Source organism: Pteronotus mesoamericanus, unplaced genomic scaffold (genome assembly GCF_021234165.1).
Source record: "Pteronotus mesoamericanus isolate MK-2021 breed Mesoamerican mustached bat unplaced genomic scaffold, CSHL_Meso_final contig_41, whole genome shotgun sequence".
In the NCBI taxonomy this organism is placed as follows: domain Eukaryota; kingdom Metazoa; phylum Chordata; class Mammalia; order Chiroptera; family Mormoopidae; genus Pteronotus; species Pteronotus mesoamericanus.
This window is the reverse complement of record NW_026555152.1, coordinates 6,751,106-6,766,578: the sequence shown is the minus strand read 5'-3', so window position 1 is coordinate 6,766,578 and position 15,473 is coordinate 6,751,106. Positions and strand designations below refer to the sequence as shown.

At 49.5% G+C, this 15,473-nt stretch overlaps 1 protein-coding gene across 2 annotated transcripts in view; it reads right to left on the bottom strand.

Annotated features, from left to right (window-relative positions):
• Nucleotides 1-15,473, bottom strand: part of IQSEC3 (IQ motif and Sec7 domain ArfGEF 3) — a 106,989-nt gene that overhangs the window by 55,557 nt on the left and 35,959 nt on the right. For both annotated transcript variants that reach the window (XM_054577161.1, XM_054577160.1), the window contains exon 2: nucleotides 14,689-14,772. In XM_054577161.1, coding sequence (XP_054433136.1) covers nucleotides 14,689-14,772 — 84 coding nt within the window. The remainder of the gene's footprint in view (nucleotides 1-14,688; nucleotides 14,773-15,473) is intronic.

Genomic DNA, 15,473 nt, shown 5'->3' with positions numbered 1-15,473 from the left:
ATACTTGGCCCAGAGTCGTGTCTTTCCCAGGGCTGTCTGCATTTCATGACTAATTGAGGTGGTGATATCAAGGCTCAGCCATTTGGACCCAACATGGGGTAAGTTGATAGGTCACTCTCCTTCCAGAACAGGCCATGGGATTGGCCAGGTCTTCTGTTGCACTTCCATTGCATTTGAGTTCTCCCTTTGCCCAATGCTGTGTTCCTCCCCTCCCTTTCGTGGGCATTGATCTCAAGTGCATCCCCTAGTAACCATTTGGCACCCTGAGCTCAGCCTCTGCTTCCTGGAAAACCCAATCAGTAGCAGATACTCAGCTTTTCCTTTTCTTTCCTTTTTTTTTTTTTTTTGACAACCAGGACTATCCTGGTCTCCCTACCCCCAGACCTATGAGCCTTTCTGGGTTCTAGCACCTTTGACCACTCTGGGCTCTCTTTCCAGAAAAATTCACATTATTTCATACATGCTAAATTTTACCTCCACATTCAGAGGTCTTACAGATCCCATGGACCCAGGCTAAAAACACTATTCTGAAGAGATGATTATGGATTATCTTCCATATGCTGAGGACAGTGCCAAGTGTTGTAGGCAGCCCTGGTCAACGGAGAAAATGTTTGGATACACACTATAGAGCTTTCAGACATTTGTCACTCAACACTGATGGAATCCTTGTTCATAAGTAAGAAGGCTTCAGCTGAGAAGGGGCTTTGGCTCTGCAACTTACTAGCTGGGTGTTCTCGAGCAAGACGTCTTACTTTTCTGCACCTCAGCCTTCTCATTTGCAACATGAGGATGTGGTTATCTCTCTTCCAAGAGAGTGATGAAGGTGAAATGACACCTAGATTGGTATTCTGGCCACCACAGGAGACTTAGCCTTTCTATAAGGGGAATGAGTGACACAAGGAGGGCACCTGGCAGGACCCTGCACCTGTGCTCCTGCAGCCCCTGCCAGGAAGCTGAGTCCCTGCGAGGAGCTGGCGGGGGATGGTGGGAGGCGACAGGAGCGACTGAGGAGCTGTGTGAGGGGAAGGAGAGGCAGTGGGCTCTGCTTGTACAGAAGAGATCAGGGGCAGGGGCACCCAGGCTCGCGCTTCCACACCAGAGGCTGGCTTGGGTGGCGGCAGCCCTTGGCACAAAGGTGGAGAGAGGAGTGAGGAAGAGACTGGGGGCCCAGCCCTGAGGCTTGTCGGGACTGATGGTGGTGGGTGGCTTTGCCAGGCGGGGGTCAGGGGGAACTGCTTTCCCATCTGTCCAGTGGCCATAACGGTAAATACTAGAGACTTGCTAGGAGCATTTTGAAAGCTGCAGACCTCCTCAGCTAGAAGATTCCCCTGCACTAGATTATCCCAGACTCGGCCAGGCCTTCTCAGAGCCCTTCCGGGACAGAGAAACAAGGCATTTTCCAGAAAAAAGCTAACAACATGCCTCACATCTCAAGATTTTTCCGCCTTTACTAAACCACTTCTTTCTTTCCCTTGTCTGAGTCAATAGAGTGATCTTACAGGGTCAAAATAGTCGCTGGCCATGAAAAACTAAGTATCCTCTGATGTCCCAGATGGTACTAGAGAGGGCTGAGGTGAGCAGAGGCCAGAGTTAAGAACCAATTCACTCTGTGCTGATTCAAAGAACAGGCTGGAAAATGGGCTGCCCGAAGGAGTGGAAAGGCGGTGGGAGTCAGCGTCCCATCCCACCTCCGCCCACAGTATTCGGTATAACCTTAGGAACAAATGGCTTCTCTGTGGACCTCTGTTTCCTCATCATGAAGTGGATAGTTCAAGCAAGACTCTGTGACGTCTGCAAGGAGGGAGGGGCCCAGCTTTCTCCCCCTCGCCTTCCTTCTGTACCATCTCTGCCGATACCCATCAGCCAGCCCCTAACACCCAAGGGCACAGCACAAGCCTCCCCTTGCCTTCCTTTTGTCATCTAATCCATGACAGCACCTCCTCTGGCCCATGGCGCCTTGACCCACATTATCCAAGCTGGAAGCCAGGTCTCAGAATAGAAACCCCTGGAGGCGGGCAGCTGTGGCTTTCTGGGCTCATCCACTCTCAGAGGCTTGCCCTGACTTCATTGGTTTTGACAGCTGCGTCTCCCTCCCACCTCCCCAGGGCCCTGAGAGAGTAAGTTATTCTCTCTCTTGTCGGCTCCTTGGAGAATCCAGATTTTGGCCTCACAGCTGTTCCAAAAGGTGCTCGCCAGTTTGGTTTTTCTGCAGGGCTTTCTGTCAAAGGGAGGGGTCATAACACTTCTCTGAGCTTGCGCCCTCCCCACACCCAGGCCCACAATACCAACAAGGCCCTCGCTCAGCATGGGTCACGAGAGCAGCCCATGCAGCCTGTCCTCAGACGTCCAATGTGGAAAGCACCCTTGCTTAGCTCACCCCACAGTGGAACGTTAGCACCTGGGTATGTCAGAACCTGGTGCACCCCAGGGAGGTCTTATCTAGAAGCTTCCTAAGGACAGCTCCCTCACAGGTGCCCAAGCTGGTCACACTGACCAATGCCACCTTATTGCCCCTAGAATTCTAATATTTTTGAGTATTTTATTTTCTCACAAATAGGTTTTCTTTTTATCTGTAGCAAAATCAAGCCCTAAGGACACCCTGCCTGTTCCCTGCAACCCCTCCCTCCCTACCTCAACAAACACACACATAGCACACAGCATACTGTTTAACAAGTGCACACTTCTCTTACCCCGGGCAGACAGAATTCAGTGAGCACCTGAATACACCTCAGACCATCTCACCTTTTATGTCTGCTTGCATCATTACCGCTAAGATACTACATTTCTCCTCCCAACATTCTCTTCTCACCAAACTTAAGGTGAAGCTCCGGAACCGCTCCCCTTAAAACCATCCCTGAACACACAACCTAAAGTCATCTCACAGCTGGTACAGACAGCACTTAATATTTATAGCCGAGTGAATTCTGGTTTTTATTTAATTTTTTCTTTTATTATGAACTAGTCTGTAACACAAATATGAATAACATATGCGAGGTATAAAGAAACATATATACTTGCACCCAGATCAAAAAATAGCACATTAGAAGCCTTTCATGCCCCGTGTGTTCCTCCTTCCCTCCTCAGAGGGATCCCTGTCCTGAATTTGTGTTTATCGTCTCCCAGATTTTCTTTCAGGGCAAGTTCCCGCCTATCTTTCTGTAAGCAGTGGCAGCTGCCCAGCAGGAGCACCACGTGTTGGACGGGGAGCTGGGTGAGGAGGCTCAGGAGCACTCTAGGTCTTGCCCATTATTCCAGCAAGAAAGACTTGCAGGAAAGAAAATGGACTTGTCCCTTATGGACCTACCCGCTCCACTGGCCCTTTGTGGCCTGGGTGTGTAACGGTCTCCAGATGGACCACGGTGACTGCCAGGAACCACGCAGGTGATGCTGGGAGTGCTGTCCTGAGAGAGGCATCAGCTGTTCACCAGCTGGGAGCCAGTCCAGGGTGTGGGTGCCTCTGGAGTCCCTGAGAGGAGGGCGCGCGCAAGGCCACGGGCTGTCCAGGCAACTCCTGATCAGGGGCAGCACTGCGGCAGCCCCAAGGGTGGGCTCGGGGCCAGGCTGCCCTGGCCTGCGTGCTGGCTCTGCCTTTGACCTGCCGCGTGGCCTTGGGCAAGTTGCTTATCCTCCCTGTGCCTCACTTTCCTCTCTATGAAAGAAAGAGACAGTGATATATGTCAAATGCTCAGTAAGCCCTATGTAAGTGGTAACTGTCTTTTTCCTCTGTAGGATTTCAAACATGCTATTTTTTTGCTAAAGAAGAAAAATTGTTAAAAGCACTCTTCAGTTTCCCTATAATATTATTTAAAAAGTAGAAAAGTAGGAAGGGTGTGATTTCAGAATAAAGAACAGTCCTTTAACTTGAACTATCCTTTTTTACGTGTTTGGTGTCTTGGTCTAGAGTTCTTTAAGTAAAGGAATATTGGACTTTTCTGTATGGTGTCATTGCTGAAGCTCTGAGTTAGAGACGATGCCAAGAGAAGCTGACCAGGAGGCAGCGAGAGCTGAGAGGCCGTGGAGTGTAACGAGTATGAGATTAAGAACCAGCAGACGGCCCTTGGTTAAAATCCAGCCACTCTCTGTGTGGCATTGAGCTAGTTCCTTAACTTCTCTGAGCATGTTTCCTCGTGTGTGAAGTTAAGATACCTACCGCAAGATTTTTCTGGAGGAGTTAGTAAAATAATGTCCATAAAGCCTCTGACACTTCCTGGATGCTCGGTAAATGCCGCTTTCCCACTCTAACCTGTGCTTGTTGTGCTTCCCAGCCTCTGGCTCTCGAACCATTACTCCCTGGGGAACAAAGACCTTGTCTTGTTCTTCTTGGATCTCACAGAGAGTCCTCTGAGGGTGACCTACACAAACCATGTGTGCACACAGCTCAATCCAGAGGCACAGCATGAGACCTCAAGTTCCTTCATGTCACCCACTTCCTGGTCTAGCCCAGATCAGTCCTACTTCATCCCAGCAAAGTAGATGTTCCTTTCCAGGAAAGCATATCCTTCCCCCTCCTTACAGCCTCAACTGCAGCACACGCCAGGGGAAAGTTCGCTGATGGCCTACAGGTGCTTATGACAGTTGGGTGTGAGCTTGCCAAAACAGGAGTCTTGTGATGGAAGGAATGGGGGTGGCAGAATGACCTGTAGTGTAGCGTATTGCTATGGACATCCATCAAGTTACTATGGAACAAAATACCTACGTGTTTCCCTACAGTCACCTTCCTTATCATCACCTTTCCTACTAGAAGTCCTTCCTAATGTCTAGCTTCAATCTTACTTGCTGTAATAGGAACCACTCACAAGCTGTCAATAACAGAATGGCGCTGCCATTTCCCACATGTCTGTGGGTTTCACAGGTCACCTACAAAAGTGTTTAGCAGGAAGGGACAATGCAGGATACCCTGGCTCTGGGAAGAAGCCTCAGAAATCCCAGCGTGGGGAGCCCTCCACAGGCAGGTCAGGAGTCAGTACCAGGCCATAAACCTTTCCCTGAGGCTGTTTGTCTCCTTCTCTTAGGAGAGCAAACTGGCAAGAAGATTTTTGTGATAAAAATGCCTCTGCTCTTAATCTTCTCCTAGCCTGCACCACGACAGCCAGGTGGTGGGTTAAATCATATATCCTCTCGTGCCCCCATGTCTAGAAAATCTCTTTCCCAGCCTGTGGCCCTCCTCCATTGGCATTCATCTGGACCTTCAGCTCCTTTGAATTCTTCCCCAAACTGGTTCCTCATTTCTTGATCGGTCTCTCTCTCTCTCTCCGTTTCAGATATTGGGCTTTTTCCAGCCAACACTCTGTATTTAAGGGCCAGGCTTGAATAGAAACATCCAAAAGACTGCTCCTCCCCAGTGCCCATTGCCCATCATCCAAGGGAAGGATGGGCCCCCTCCATGGAAGGGCAGGGCTGGATGACCCTGAACAGCATGCAAGGTCGTATATCCCTTGCTGCCTGCCATACCAGGGGCTGTGCCACTAGGACCCAACCCCTGAGGCGGTGAGCCATTCTCTCTAAACTGAGTCTCTAGACCCCTTCTCCTGGGACTCCTAGATCTTAACTGGTTTCCCCTTCTCTGTTCTTGAAAAATCCAGCTTTAAAATAGCTAGCATTTATTGAGTGCTGACTATATACCAGACACCTTGCCAAGCATCATCTCATTTAATTCTCCCAACCACCCTACGAGGTAAGTGGTATTGACATTCCCATTTTACAGATAAGTAAATTGAGGATTAGAATGCTTAAGTAATTAAATCAAGGCCACAGAGTTTGTAAGCGGCCAAGCCAGGACTAGAACCCAGGACTAGCACTACATTCAGCACTTCCTTGAAGTCTTTCCGAGTTGGTCTTCTAGCCCAGGGCACCCCTTTACCAGCTCTTCACCTCTCTTCCTTCCCACCCTGGGGGGGAATCCATGAATATTATCTGGTGCTCAGTCCTCGGCCCTTGGACAAGAAAGGGGACTCATTTGAAGTTCTTCATGGATCAGTAATTAAGAGTATCCTGTTCACCGGATTCATTTCTCATTATGAATCAGTAAATGCATACTAATATGCTATATCAGTCTCATTAATTTGTTTCTGGTGAGTCAGTTTCCCCGGAATCAGAGGGCCTAGGTTAGCCCTCTAATTGATCTCCAAAGCTGCAAAACTTCACCCTAGACTTAGAATATGGTGACTACACCAAGATCCCACCAGTCTGTGTGGGTGGTAGCACCTGGGGCATGACCAAAGCAACGCATTCCAACAGTGGCAGGGAGGGGGCAAGGCCTTCACGTCCCTGCTCTTGTGGCCCCGCTCTTCGTGTGGGCTGTCGTCTTAGCCTCTGCCAGCTTCCACCCTCGGACTCTGAACAAGTGGCTCCTCTTCTCTGAATATTTCCTCGATTGTAAAATGGACACAATAATTCTTGCCCTTGTGACCTCTGACAAGTTTGTGATGAAGCTCAAATAATGAATGAAAGGCTGAAAAGGAGCTCTGTAATCTGGAAAATGCTGTACACATGTGAGTTGTTAAGGTCGTGGCTGACTTTCTACTTCGTCCTCCTTCATTTCCCATCGTTTCTGTCCTGGGAGTGACCTGAAGAGCCTGTGGGTCTAGGACCAAAGCTGAAGCCTGCAGCATGGAGGAGGGAAGGAAGGGGGCACCGCGCTCTCCCTGCGGCACCCCGGGGGCCCACCGCCCAGACAGCACCGGCCAAATGTGTGGAGAACAGGGAAAATGAGAGGAGGTGCTTGTGCAAGGACTATAGGTTATGAGTGAGGGAAGGATTTTCTCTTTTTTAAAACTTATTTTTGTGTTTTAACAATAAGCAAAAGGCAGGGGGGTACCCATGCACTGGCCTATCCAACATTTCTTTTTTCTCACATACACTCATACTAGTTCGAACGTAACCTTTCCCATCTGTCTCTTGGGTCTACTGTCTGTATCACATCATTTGCCCCTTGTTTTGCTTTGTGGATGCTCCTGGTCTCTCCATGTGTCCATCTCATCCTTGGCCGAGGCCCAGTGCCTTCTTAAAGAATCACTGCTGGGAGGGCCTTGGGAATTAGACAGTCCCCCCACCCCATGTTATAGCTGAGGACACTGAGGCACAGAGAAGGGGGGTGCTCAGGTAGCACGAAGCACCAGCTTCACCGCGAAGCCTGACTTCTACCTTGTTCTGCACTTTACCAGCTGGGAGACTGTGGGCAAGACACCCTTGTCCAGTCCTCAGGCTCCTACCTATTCAGCCGGGGCCGATGCTTGCCTTGGCTCGCTTCCAGCCATAGCGTGCTGAGGTTCTAAATCAACAGACCCTTCTCTTTGCTCCCACTGGCACCTCTCCACTCTGGAGACCACAACACATGCCAGTCTTCCCCCAGAGACAGCTGTCTTCCACAGTTTGTTTTTTAATTGTCATCACAGAAATCTCAAACTCTCCTTTCTTAAGCCATCCCAAGACCTCTCAAAGGCAGTAGAGTCTTTAAGAATGCCTGGTCTGATTAAGTCACACTTGCTATAGATTAAGATTATTTCTTCATTTTTGATTTTGTAAAACAAATTTAAAACCCTTTTTGTCATACATCAGAAACACATATTAGAATTACAAATGATTTTCATTGTCATAGCGTTAGAAGATAAATAAACAAGTAACAATGCCCATGCAGAGGAGAAAGACCAAACAAAACAAGAAAAGCAGAAGAGATAGTGAGGTTAGAAAAAATTTCTAGGCCTGATGGCAAAGAGAGGCGACTCTTTCTGGGAATGAGAAAAAAAAAATCCAAAGCCTCAAACAAGAAGTTTCCAGTTAATAAAACAAGAATTTGTTTCCCAGAAAATTGGACAAAACTCTGCATTAATGAAGGCTGACTGAACAGAGATAGCCAGATATTCCTTGTGGTGTATTTCATGTTGTTGTTCTGAAAGTATTCTCTTTAGTTGTTTATTTCTTTAAATAAGAAAGCCTAAAGTTGTTTTTGTTTTTGTTTTACCCCTAATAAATGTTCCCTGGGTCATCTCCCTCCTTAGTTTGGTTGCTCAGATGTGTTTTCTTAATCTGCCCAGAGTCCAAAAACAGCCTCATGCACACAGGGTGGAGGGGCAGGAAAGAAAGGCCTGACCTTCTCAGTTCTTGAACTACAAGCTCCCTGAAAGATGCTGATCTCAAGGAGCCTGCTTCCTGCGGCCGGGGAAGTGGGAGCCAGCTGCTCACTCCTCTGCCGCGCTTTCACTTCCTGTGCTCAAAAATACCTGTTTTGTTACCTGACCCCAGTGGTAGACAGTGGTGGAAACTGCAACAGATGCTGGATTCAAATCCTTGCTCTGCCACTTACCAGACATTTGGACCTTGAATAAGTCATTTATTATCTCTGATCCTCAGTTTCTTTGTAACATGGGAACAATAATAGTAACATTTTATACACTTTTAGTGAGAATTAAATAATACTTGTGTAGCACATAGCAAGGGGTCAGTACATGAAGGCTAGTATTCTCTTTCCTTCTCTCATGGGTGGGGGCACAAAATACAAACACCGAGTGAGGAGAGATTCTCTGATCATCTCTAAATGCCACTGACAGGAAGTTGAATGTCTTAACCAGCAGCCCCTTGAAGGTGGGTGTGGGCCTGGCCTCACTCATGCTGCGTAGCCCTCTGCACAGCCCCAGGGACAGGTAAGTTTCCCTAAGTCCCTCTGGTGACAACCTGGGCCTCATGGAGAGGCCAGTCTTAGAGGATGGCTCAAGGCCCAAGAGGGAAAAGTACACAAGGAAATTGACTTGGACAAATTCTTGACTCCAAACATGAGTTTCACATCCCAGCTGAGGAAAGTCTTCTGAACAGAAAGTCAAACATCATGACAAGACAAAGCTTTCCTAATACTTTCTGGAATTAGGGGGGATATCAACTGCCAAGGTATCACAGTATTTTAACATCTATTTTGTTGCGGTGACTACCACGTCTGGCAGGGAAGACTCAGGTGGGGCAAAAAGCACAGAGAGGCAAAGTAACAGGTCACACAGGGGGACCTGTTCATTGGGGGACAGATTTCACTAGCTCCCGGACCAAATTCTTCTTCCATCTTGTTGTGGTCACCCTCAGGTGTGGAGCCCAGCCAAGGTGGATTCTGCTGTAACTATAGGAGATCCTCAGAAGAATGGTGAGCAAATCTGCTCAAAAAGCCCAAATGAGGAGGAGCAGCCCTTCCTCTACCCCGCCCCCTTTTTTTAATAGTGAAGGTATTTTTTTTAAAAAAAAAGATTTTATTTATTTTTAGAGAGAGGCGAAGGGAGAAAGAGGAGAGGGAGAGAAACGTCAATGTGTGGTTGCCTTTCACACACCCTACCACTGGGGATCTGGCCAAAAACCCAAGCATGTGCCCTGACTGGGAATCACTTGGTTTACAGGCTGGCACTCAATCCACTGAGCCACTCCAGCCAGAGCTCCCTCACCCCTTCTATGTCCCACACCAGAGAAAGTCCTCAGTCCATAAAGTCCCACATGGGCCAAGCGGGCAGGATGCTCCACTCCAGGGCAGGGCATGGGAATTTTTACAGCTCTGGCTCAGGTCACATGATCCCAATCCTTGCAAAGTCCTCTGGGAACTAGACTCTGAAGGAGACCAGACAACTTCTCCTTGGCCTTGCCTGCTCCTGCCCCATCCCCCCCCCCCCCCCCCACCCCAAGGCCTGTGAGACAAACTGAGGCATTTATATGCCTCTCTAGGGATTTGGAGAATACACTCTGCAGCCCTGCCCCTTTCTACTGGTGGGTGGGGGAGGTTTCCCAGCATCCTCTGAGCCTCAGAGGTGAAAAATAGAGTAGGCACTGACACCAAAAGCTCCCAAACTGCAGTTTGAAGACTAAACTGTGTTGATTGAGAATTTAATTGCTCCATAGTGGCTGAGTAAACACTGGCTGGTCCACTGATCATGCCTCAGGCTGGCTGGGGACAGAGGAAAGGCAGCGGTATGCACAGGACAGCACTAATAGAGAGCTGTCGCCAAAGTTATTCTTGGAAGGGTGACCCTTCTTCAAGAGCCTGCAGCCATGGCCACATATACTCTGTGGGTCTGTGGGCTGGTTAGCAGGTGACACACCAGAGGGGCAGAGCACTGGGACGGTCCGGTTATTGGTTAGGCAGTAGGCTGTCTCATTGCCTGCGGTGGGAAATGCGGGCTATAAATTCCTTTTTTTTTTTTTTTAAATGGGAGAAAATGTAATACCCAGTGTATAAAAAAATAAAACCCCAGAAGTTTACACACTAATATATTAAGAGAAATTAATTCTATATGACTGGATTCAATTTTTACTTTCTTTTTATTTCTGTATTTTCCACATTTTCAACAACTAGCACGTGGAACTTACAACCAGAGAAAATAAATATTATTTAAGATTAAGTGAAATGTCTCAAAGAATTTCTCCTATGCTACTAAAAAACAAAAAACAAACAAACAAACAAACAAAAAACCCTAGCAGCAGCTCTGCTTTCAGAGTCAGACCCGGGCTCAGCCTCTCCAGCTCCAGAACTGATCCCCAGTGTCCCTCTATCAAGATACCCAACGTCTCTCCATCCCAGATTCCTTATCTGTAATTGCGAGTAGCAGCGATCTCACAGAGAATTAAGGGAGCTAAAATATTGAGAGTGCTTAGTACCACACTCCTGGCATGTTCAATAAATATTGTGTTCAGTAAATATTAGTGTCTCTTCCATCCTGGAGGAGGGCAGAGTCATTGAGGAAGAAGGACCAAACCCTGGGGGTGAGTCAGTTCAGTCTGCTGGGGCCCACTGCCCGCCATCCCCACTGCTACCTCCTCCTCCTCACCAGGCTGGGAGTTATTCTGTCTCCTCCCTAGCACCTCCTCTTTCTGACATGCCCTCCAGCCTTTTGTCATTACCCTAATAGAAGCCAATCTTCCTCATCTCTCTCCATTGCCACCCACAGAAACAGATGGGCTGCCATTCTCCTAGAAGCTGGGAGGCCGCCGGCCAGCTCCAGGGTCATTGTTCCGAATGTCGCTGAGAGCCTGAGGGGGAGGGGAGCCCATGGGATGGAAAGTAAGGCTGCAATTATTAGCTTACTCAGTTCCCCAGAATAAAGCCCTGCCATCAGCTAGCAGCAGGGAGGAGGTGGGGAAGGGGGATGAAAGAACCTGGTGTGGCCTTGCTGCCCCCTGGCTGGCGCTGGGCCCACTCCCCCAGTTCTCACCTGAGGGCTTATTACCCTGGAAAGCACAGGCTGTTTGCCTGGGGTGGTGGCGTTGAACCTAAGCACAATGGAGCCCACGATATCTGTGGAAGTCCTATAACTGTTCCATTGTACCCCAGTCCTTGATGCCTACCGCTCAGCCTCCCGTCTCATTGGCACGAAGCTTCCAGACTTGCTCAACATCAGGGAGCATCACTTCCCACTTCCTGGGAGGCCCCAGGAACTAAGACAGATTTCTCCTGATACCATTCCCCAAAGGCTGTCCTGCACATGGGGAAGCACAAAGTAACAGGACTGGAGCTTCCCCCTCTTTGGGAGGGAGTGAGGATCTCGCCGCATCCTGGGGCTCAACACTGGGCTGAGGGTTTTCCTCTCTATGACAGCAGATCCTCCCTACCGTCTGCCCAGGGCCTGTGGGTGATCAGCTTACGCGGAGCAGCCACTGCAGCCCCAAGGGCAGGAGCCTAGAGGCTCAAGGAAAGGAATTCTTGCTCAGCACTACAGCTTGGGTGTGGGCAGGGAGGGAACGGGCCCCTCAAATTTGTGCTGATCTTGGTCACCACTGGCTTTAAGGCACAGAGGAGGAAGGGGAGGGGGCCTCTGCAGCCAGCTCTGAGATCACACAGGAACAGCCCCAATGACCTTCAGATCTGATGATTGGTTTGGATTCTTTATTGTTTTCTCCTGTAGAGATTAATTGGCTTATTCCTAGAAATGCTCAGAGGAGGGTGACCCTGCTGGAGGCTGGCTGAGCTGGTGGAAAACCAGGCTGGCCAGTGGGGAGGAGCCTGGCTTGAGTTAGAGGGCTCGGTGCTGGCCCTCAGCCTACTTCTGACCTCTGCCGCCTTGTGGAGAAACTCACGGGGAGGCGGGACACCTGGCTAAAGAGAGATTAGGGGCTGTGAGGGAGTCAAAGATAGGGTTGGGAGCAGGGATGTTGAGAGTCTCATGGGAGAAAACTTATCCAAGGATGGAATTCCCCCACAAATCCAAGAATAGACAAACAGACTGACACGTACACTGTCAGAAAACATCTAGATAACCTCCTTCCAGAGAAGCTGAGAAACTGTTATCAGAGAGACAGACAGACAGACAGAGAGACAGAAACACACTCTAGGAAGCTACAAACCAGACAGGACAACTTAGAATAACTGGGAACAGAGACAGACACCAGGTGGACCACCTTGGGTGCAGAACCCCCTGCCCCGCCCAGAGGGGAGGGCTGCAGAAGGCAGCATGTATAGGCCCCTCCACGAACCAACATTCCAGAAAATCTTCCACCCTCCACCCTCCCTCCCTAGACCACCCTCGCCCCAAGGTTGGGGCCTGCTTTTGAAGGGGAAACTGAGATAATAGGTTTCCTAACATCTCTCCCCAAATCTTGGAAAAGAACCCTTACTCCCTTGGAGCCCAGGCCCCACGAGGGGGCAGCACCCTTCCCTGCCCCGACATATACCCTTCTCTCTCCCGCCACTTCCCACCAGGAACCAGACGTCAGGGGGTCTGGCCAGGCAGAGGACGGTTAGCATGTGGAAGAGCGAGAGGGGTGAGTATGAAAGAGGAAGGACGAAGGAAAACCCAAAGGAAGATTTCTGTTGCTGGGTTTCGTGAGGGTATGATGTTACCCACCCTCCCCAAGGCCTGGTGCTTGGGTGGCTGTGCTGGGGTGGGAGGCAGGGCAGATAGCTTTCCTCGCTGCGCCTCCCCTGCCAGAAAGGACATTTTTGGAAGAAGACACATGTCTGAACAGTGACGGGAAGAGCCAGGGCCCGTGTCTCTTTCTTCCCAGACCACCCTTGTGCCACTCCACCCTGTGTCCTCTCTCCTTTCTCTTCCACTTTCTCATTCTCACATTTCCCTACTTCCTTTCAGTTTCCAGGTGAGCCATTTTCAATTTGGAGGCAACACAATGCCCCACGAGATGGGGACCTCCTCAAGGATCCGAAAGGTCTTGCTTTGTCCTTCTGTCCCGGCACAGCACTTGGCACAGAGACCACCCAGGGCGCCGCACAGAGCCTGGTCCTTCCCGTTGCCTTCCATCCTCCAACTTGGTCGGCAGTAGGGACCAGCCATGCCCCCTGCAGCCTTGGCCTGACGGACCTGGAGGGGCTATTGTGGCCCAACTGCCATAGTTCCCTCCTCAGAGTCCTGCCTCGCACCCAATGCCCTCTGACTTCCCTTGAAGGGGAAATGAGTAGTAATGCCTTTCAGGGGCTAGTTGTCTGTCCTTAAGCTCGGTAGCCACTGCCTCTGATTATTATCTAGTTATTGTCCGAGGAAGAAAGGGAAAGATCATGGAATGGTTAAATCCTAAACCTGGAAGTGGCAACCTGGGGGAGTCAACACACTAAGTGTGCATCTGGGCCTTGGCACTTGCTGGCTGCGTGACTGTGGACAAGTGCCTGGAGTGCCCTGAGCCTCACTTACCTCTCACGGAAGACAGGGATTATAAAGCCTGCTTAGTCTTATTTCCCTAAGCAGGTGAGAGGCTCTGTGAGGTTATGTGCAAATGTTATTTTCTAGATAGAGTGACCCCTCCCTTATACAGATGAGGACACTGAGGCCCAGGGGAGTGGAGTAACTTGCCCAAATTCATCCCGACAACAGGAAACTGTAGATGGGGCAAAATTTAGTCCAGAATGGAAGAACCATGACTCTGAGTGAAGTAAAGGCCAGAAGTGTGCAGAACCATGAGACAGAAAAATTGGTGGAAAAGAGAAGAAAACAGAGGATAATGGGGACAGGGACTGACAACACACACGAATCAGGATGAAGGGGAGAGGGAATTGATGTGGGCAGGGAAGGGGGGAATATAGGAGCCGAGGGCAGTGAGATAGATGAATGTGGTAGGGGAAAGGTGAAAGCCGGATGGAGAGACAACCCAAGGGAGGAGACGGGGGAAAGAGAGCATATGAAAACACGATGAAGGAGAAAGCCTGCGACAGTGACACCCGAACCCTGGCTTTTCAATAGTCCCTTCCTTTCCAGATTGTCAGCTAATTCAGTGAAGGGTGGAAAATCCTGAAATTAGAGTTAGTCATCTTGGCTCCTTTGTGGAAAGAGAAAGATTAGGAAGAAAAATGTAAATATTTGATTTAAAAGGAAAGATGGGCGCTATCATTGATTGAGCAACTACTGAGTGCCAGATAACTTACTGAGATATCTATATATGTACACACACTGACATATGTGTGTGTGTACATGTATATACATGCACACATTAATTTCCCTTGATGTTTAGAAATGTATTTTATATAGGCCATTTAGAGGGGAGGAGCAAAGGTTTGGGATTTGAACAAAAGGGCATAACGTCCTCAAAAGTTGGAAATGGCTCATCTGGGGTCCAGAGGAAGCAAAGAGAAATGGAAGTATGAGGAAGGAGGTAAAAACAAACAAATGAGCAAAAACACAAGACCCAAGAGAAAGAGGCCCAATGGCACAATGACGTGTGCTTGGCTCTGCGGGGCAGGACCGTGGGGAGGGAGGGGAGGACCACCCACCGGGTACTGCGCACCTGTGGGAGGCCAGGTCGGCACAGGAGGGCTTCTGCTCGGCATCGGCGGCGGGGCAGCAGAACTGGTGCAGCACGGTCTCATTCCTGCGGGCAGAGCAGAGGGAGAGCGTCAGAGCTCGGCGGACACCGGCCGGGCGCAGCCTGGCCCTCTGACACCAAGGCACGACTGCCCTGAAACCTTGCCTGCGTCACTGAAGGCTCCAACACTGCTCCAGGGAAGGAAGTGCAGCATCAATTCTGTCACCAAGACCTCTTCCATCACCCATTAGGCCCAATTCAGTCACCACCTTCTGCACGCGCTGACCTCCTGTCAATGGAACTCTTCCTCCTTCTGCACCTCATCCCCTCAGTAGCTCCTCTACTTGTATGGGCCATTTATTCCCTCTATTCTTTTTCGTTATCACAGTTCTTTATAACCCTGTTCCCCACTAAGGTCTGGCAAGGCAGAACTAGTCTCTTCATCTGTGGCGCACGGAATTGCAGGCAGTAAACATTGTAAAGCTGATCCTAAGCAAAGGTACAAAGCACTCATACAGAGACTTCAGTGTTGCCAGCTGAAAATCCAAGGTATGGTGTTTGATGGGCTTGTATGATACAGATGAAAAAGCTAATCCAGGAAGTAGAGATCCTGGTTCTAGAGCCAGCTAGCCAGCTGTGTGATACCTAGCTCACTTCGTCTGGATCTCAAATTATTTACTGATGAGATGATGGGGTTGAGCTAGAGAAGTGCTTCTCAACCTCAGCTGCTTATTAGAATCACCAGGAGATTTAAAAACATACCCTGC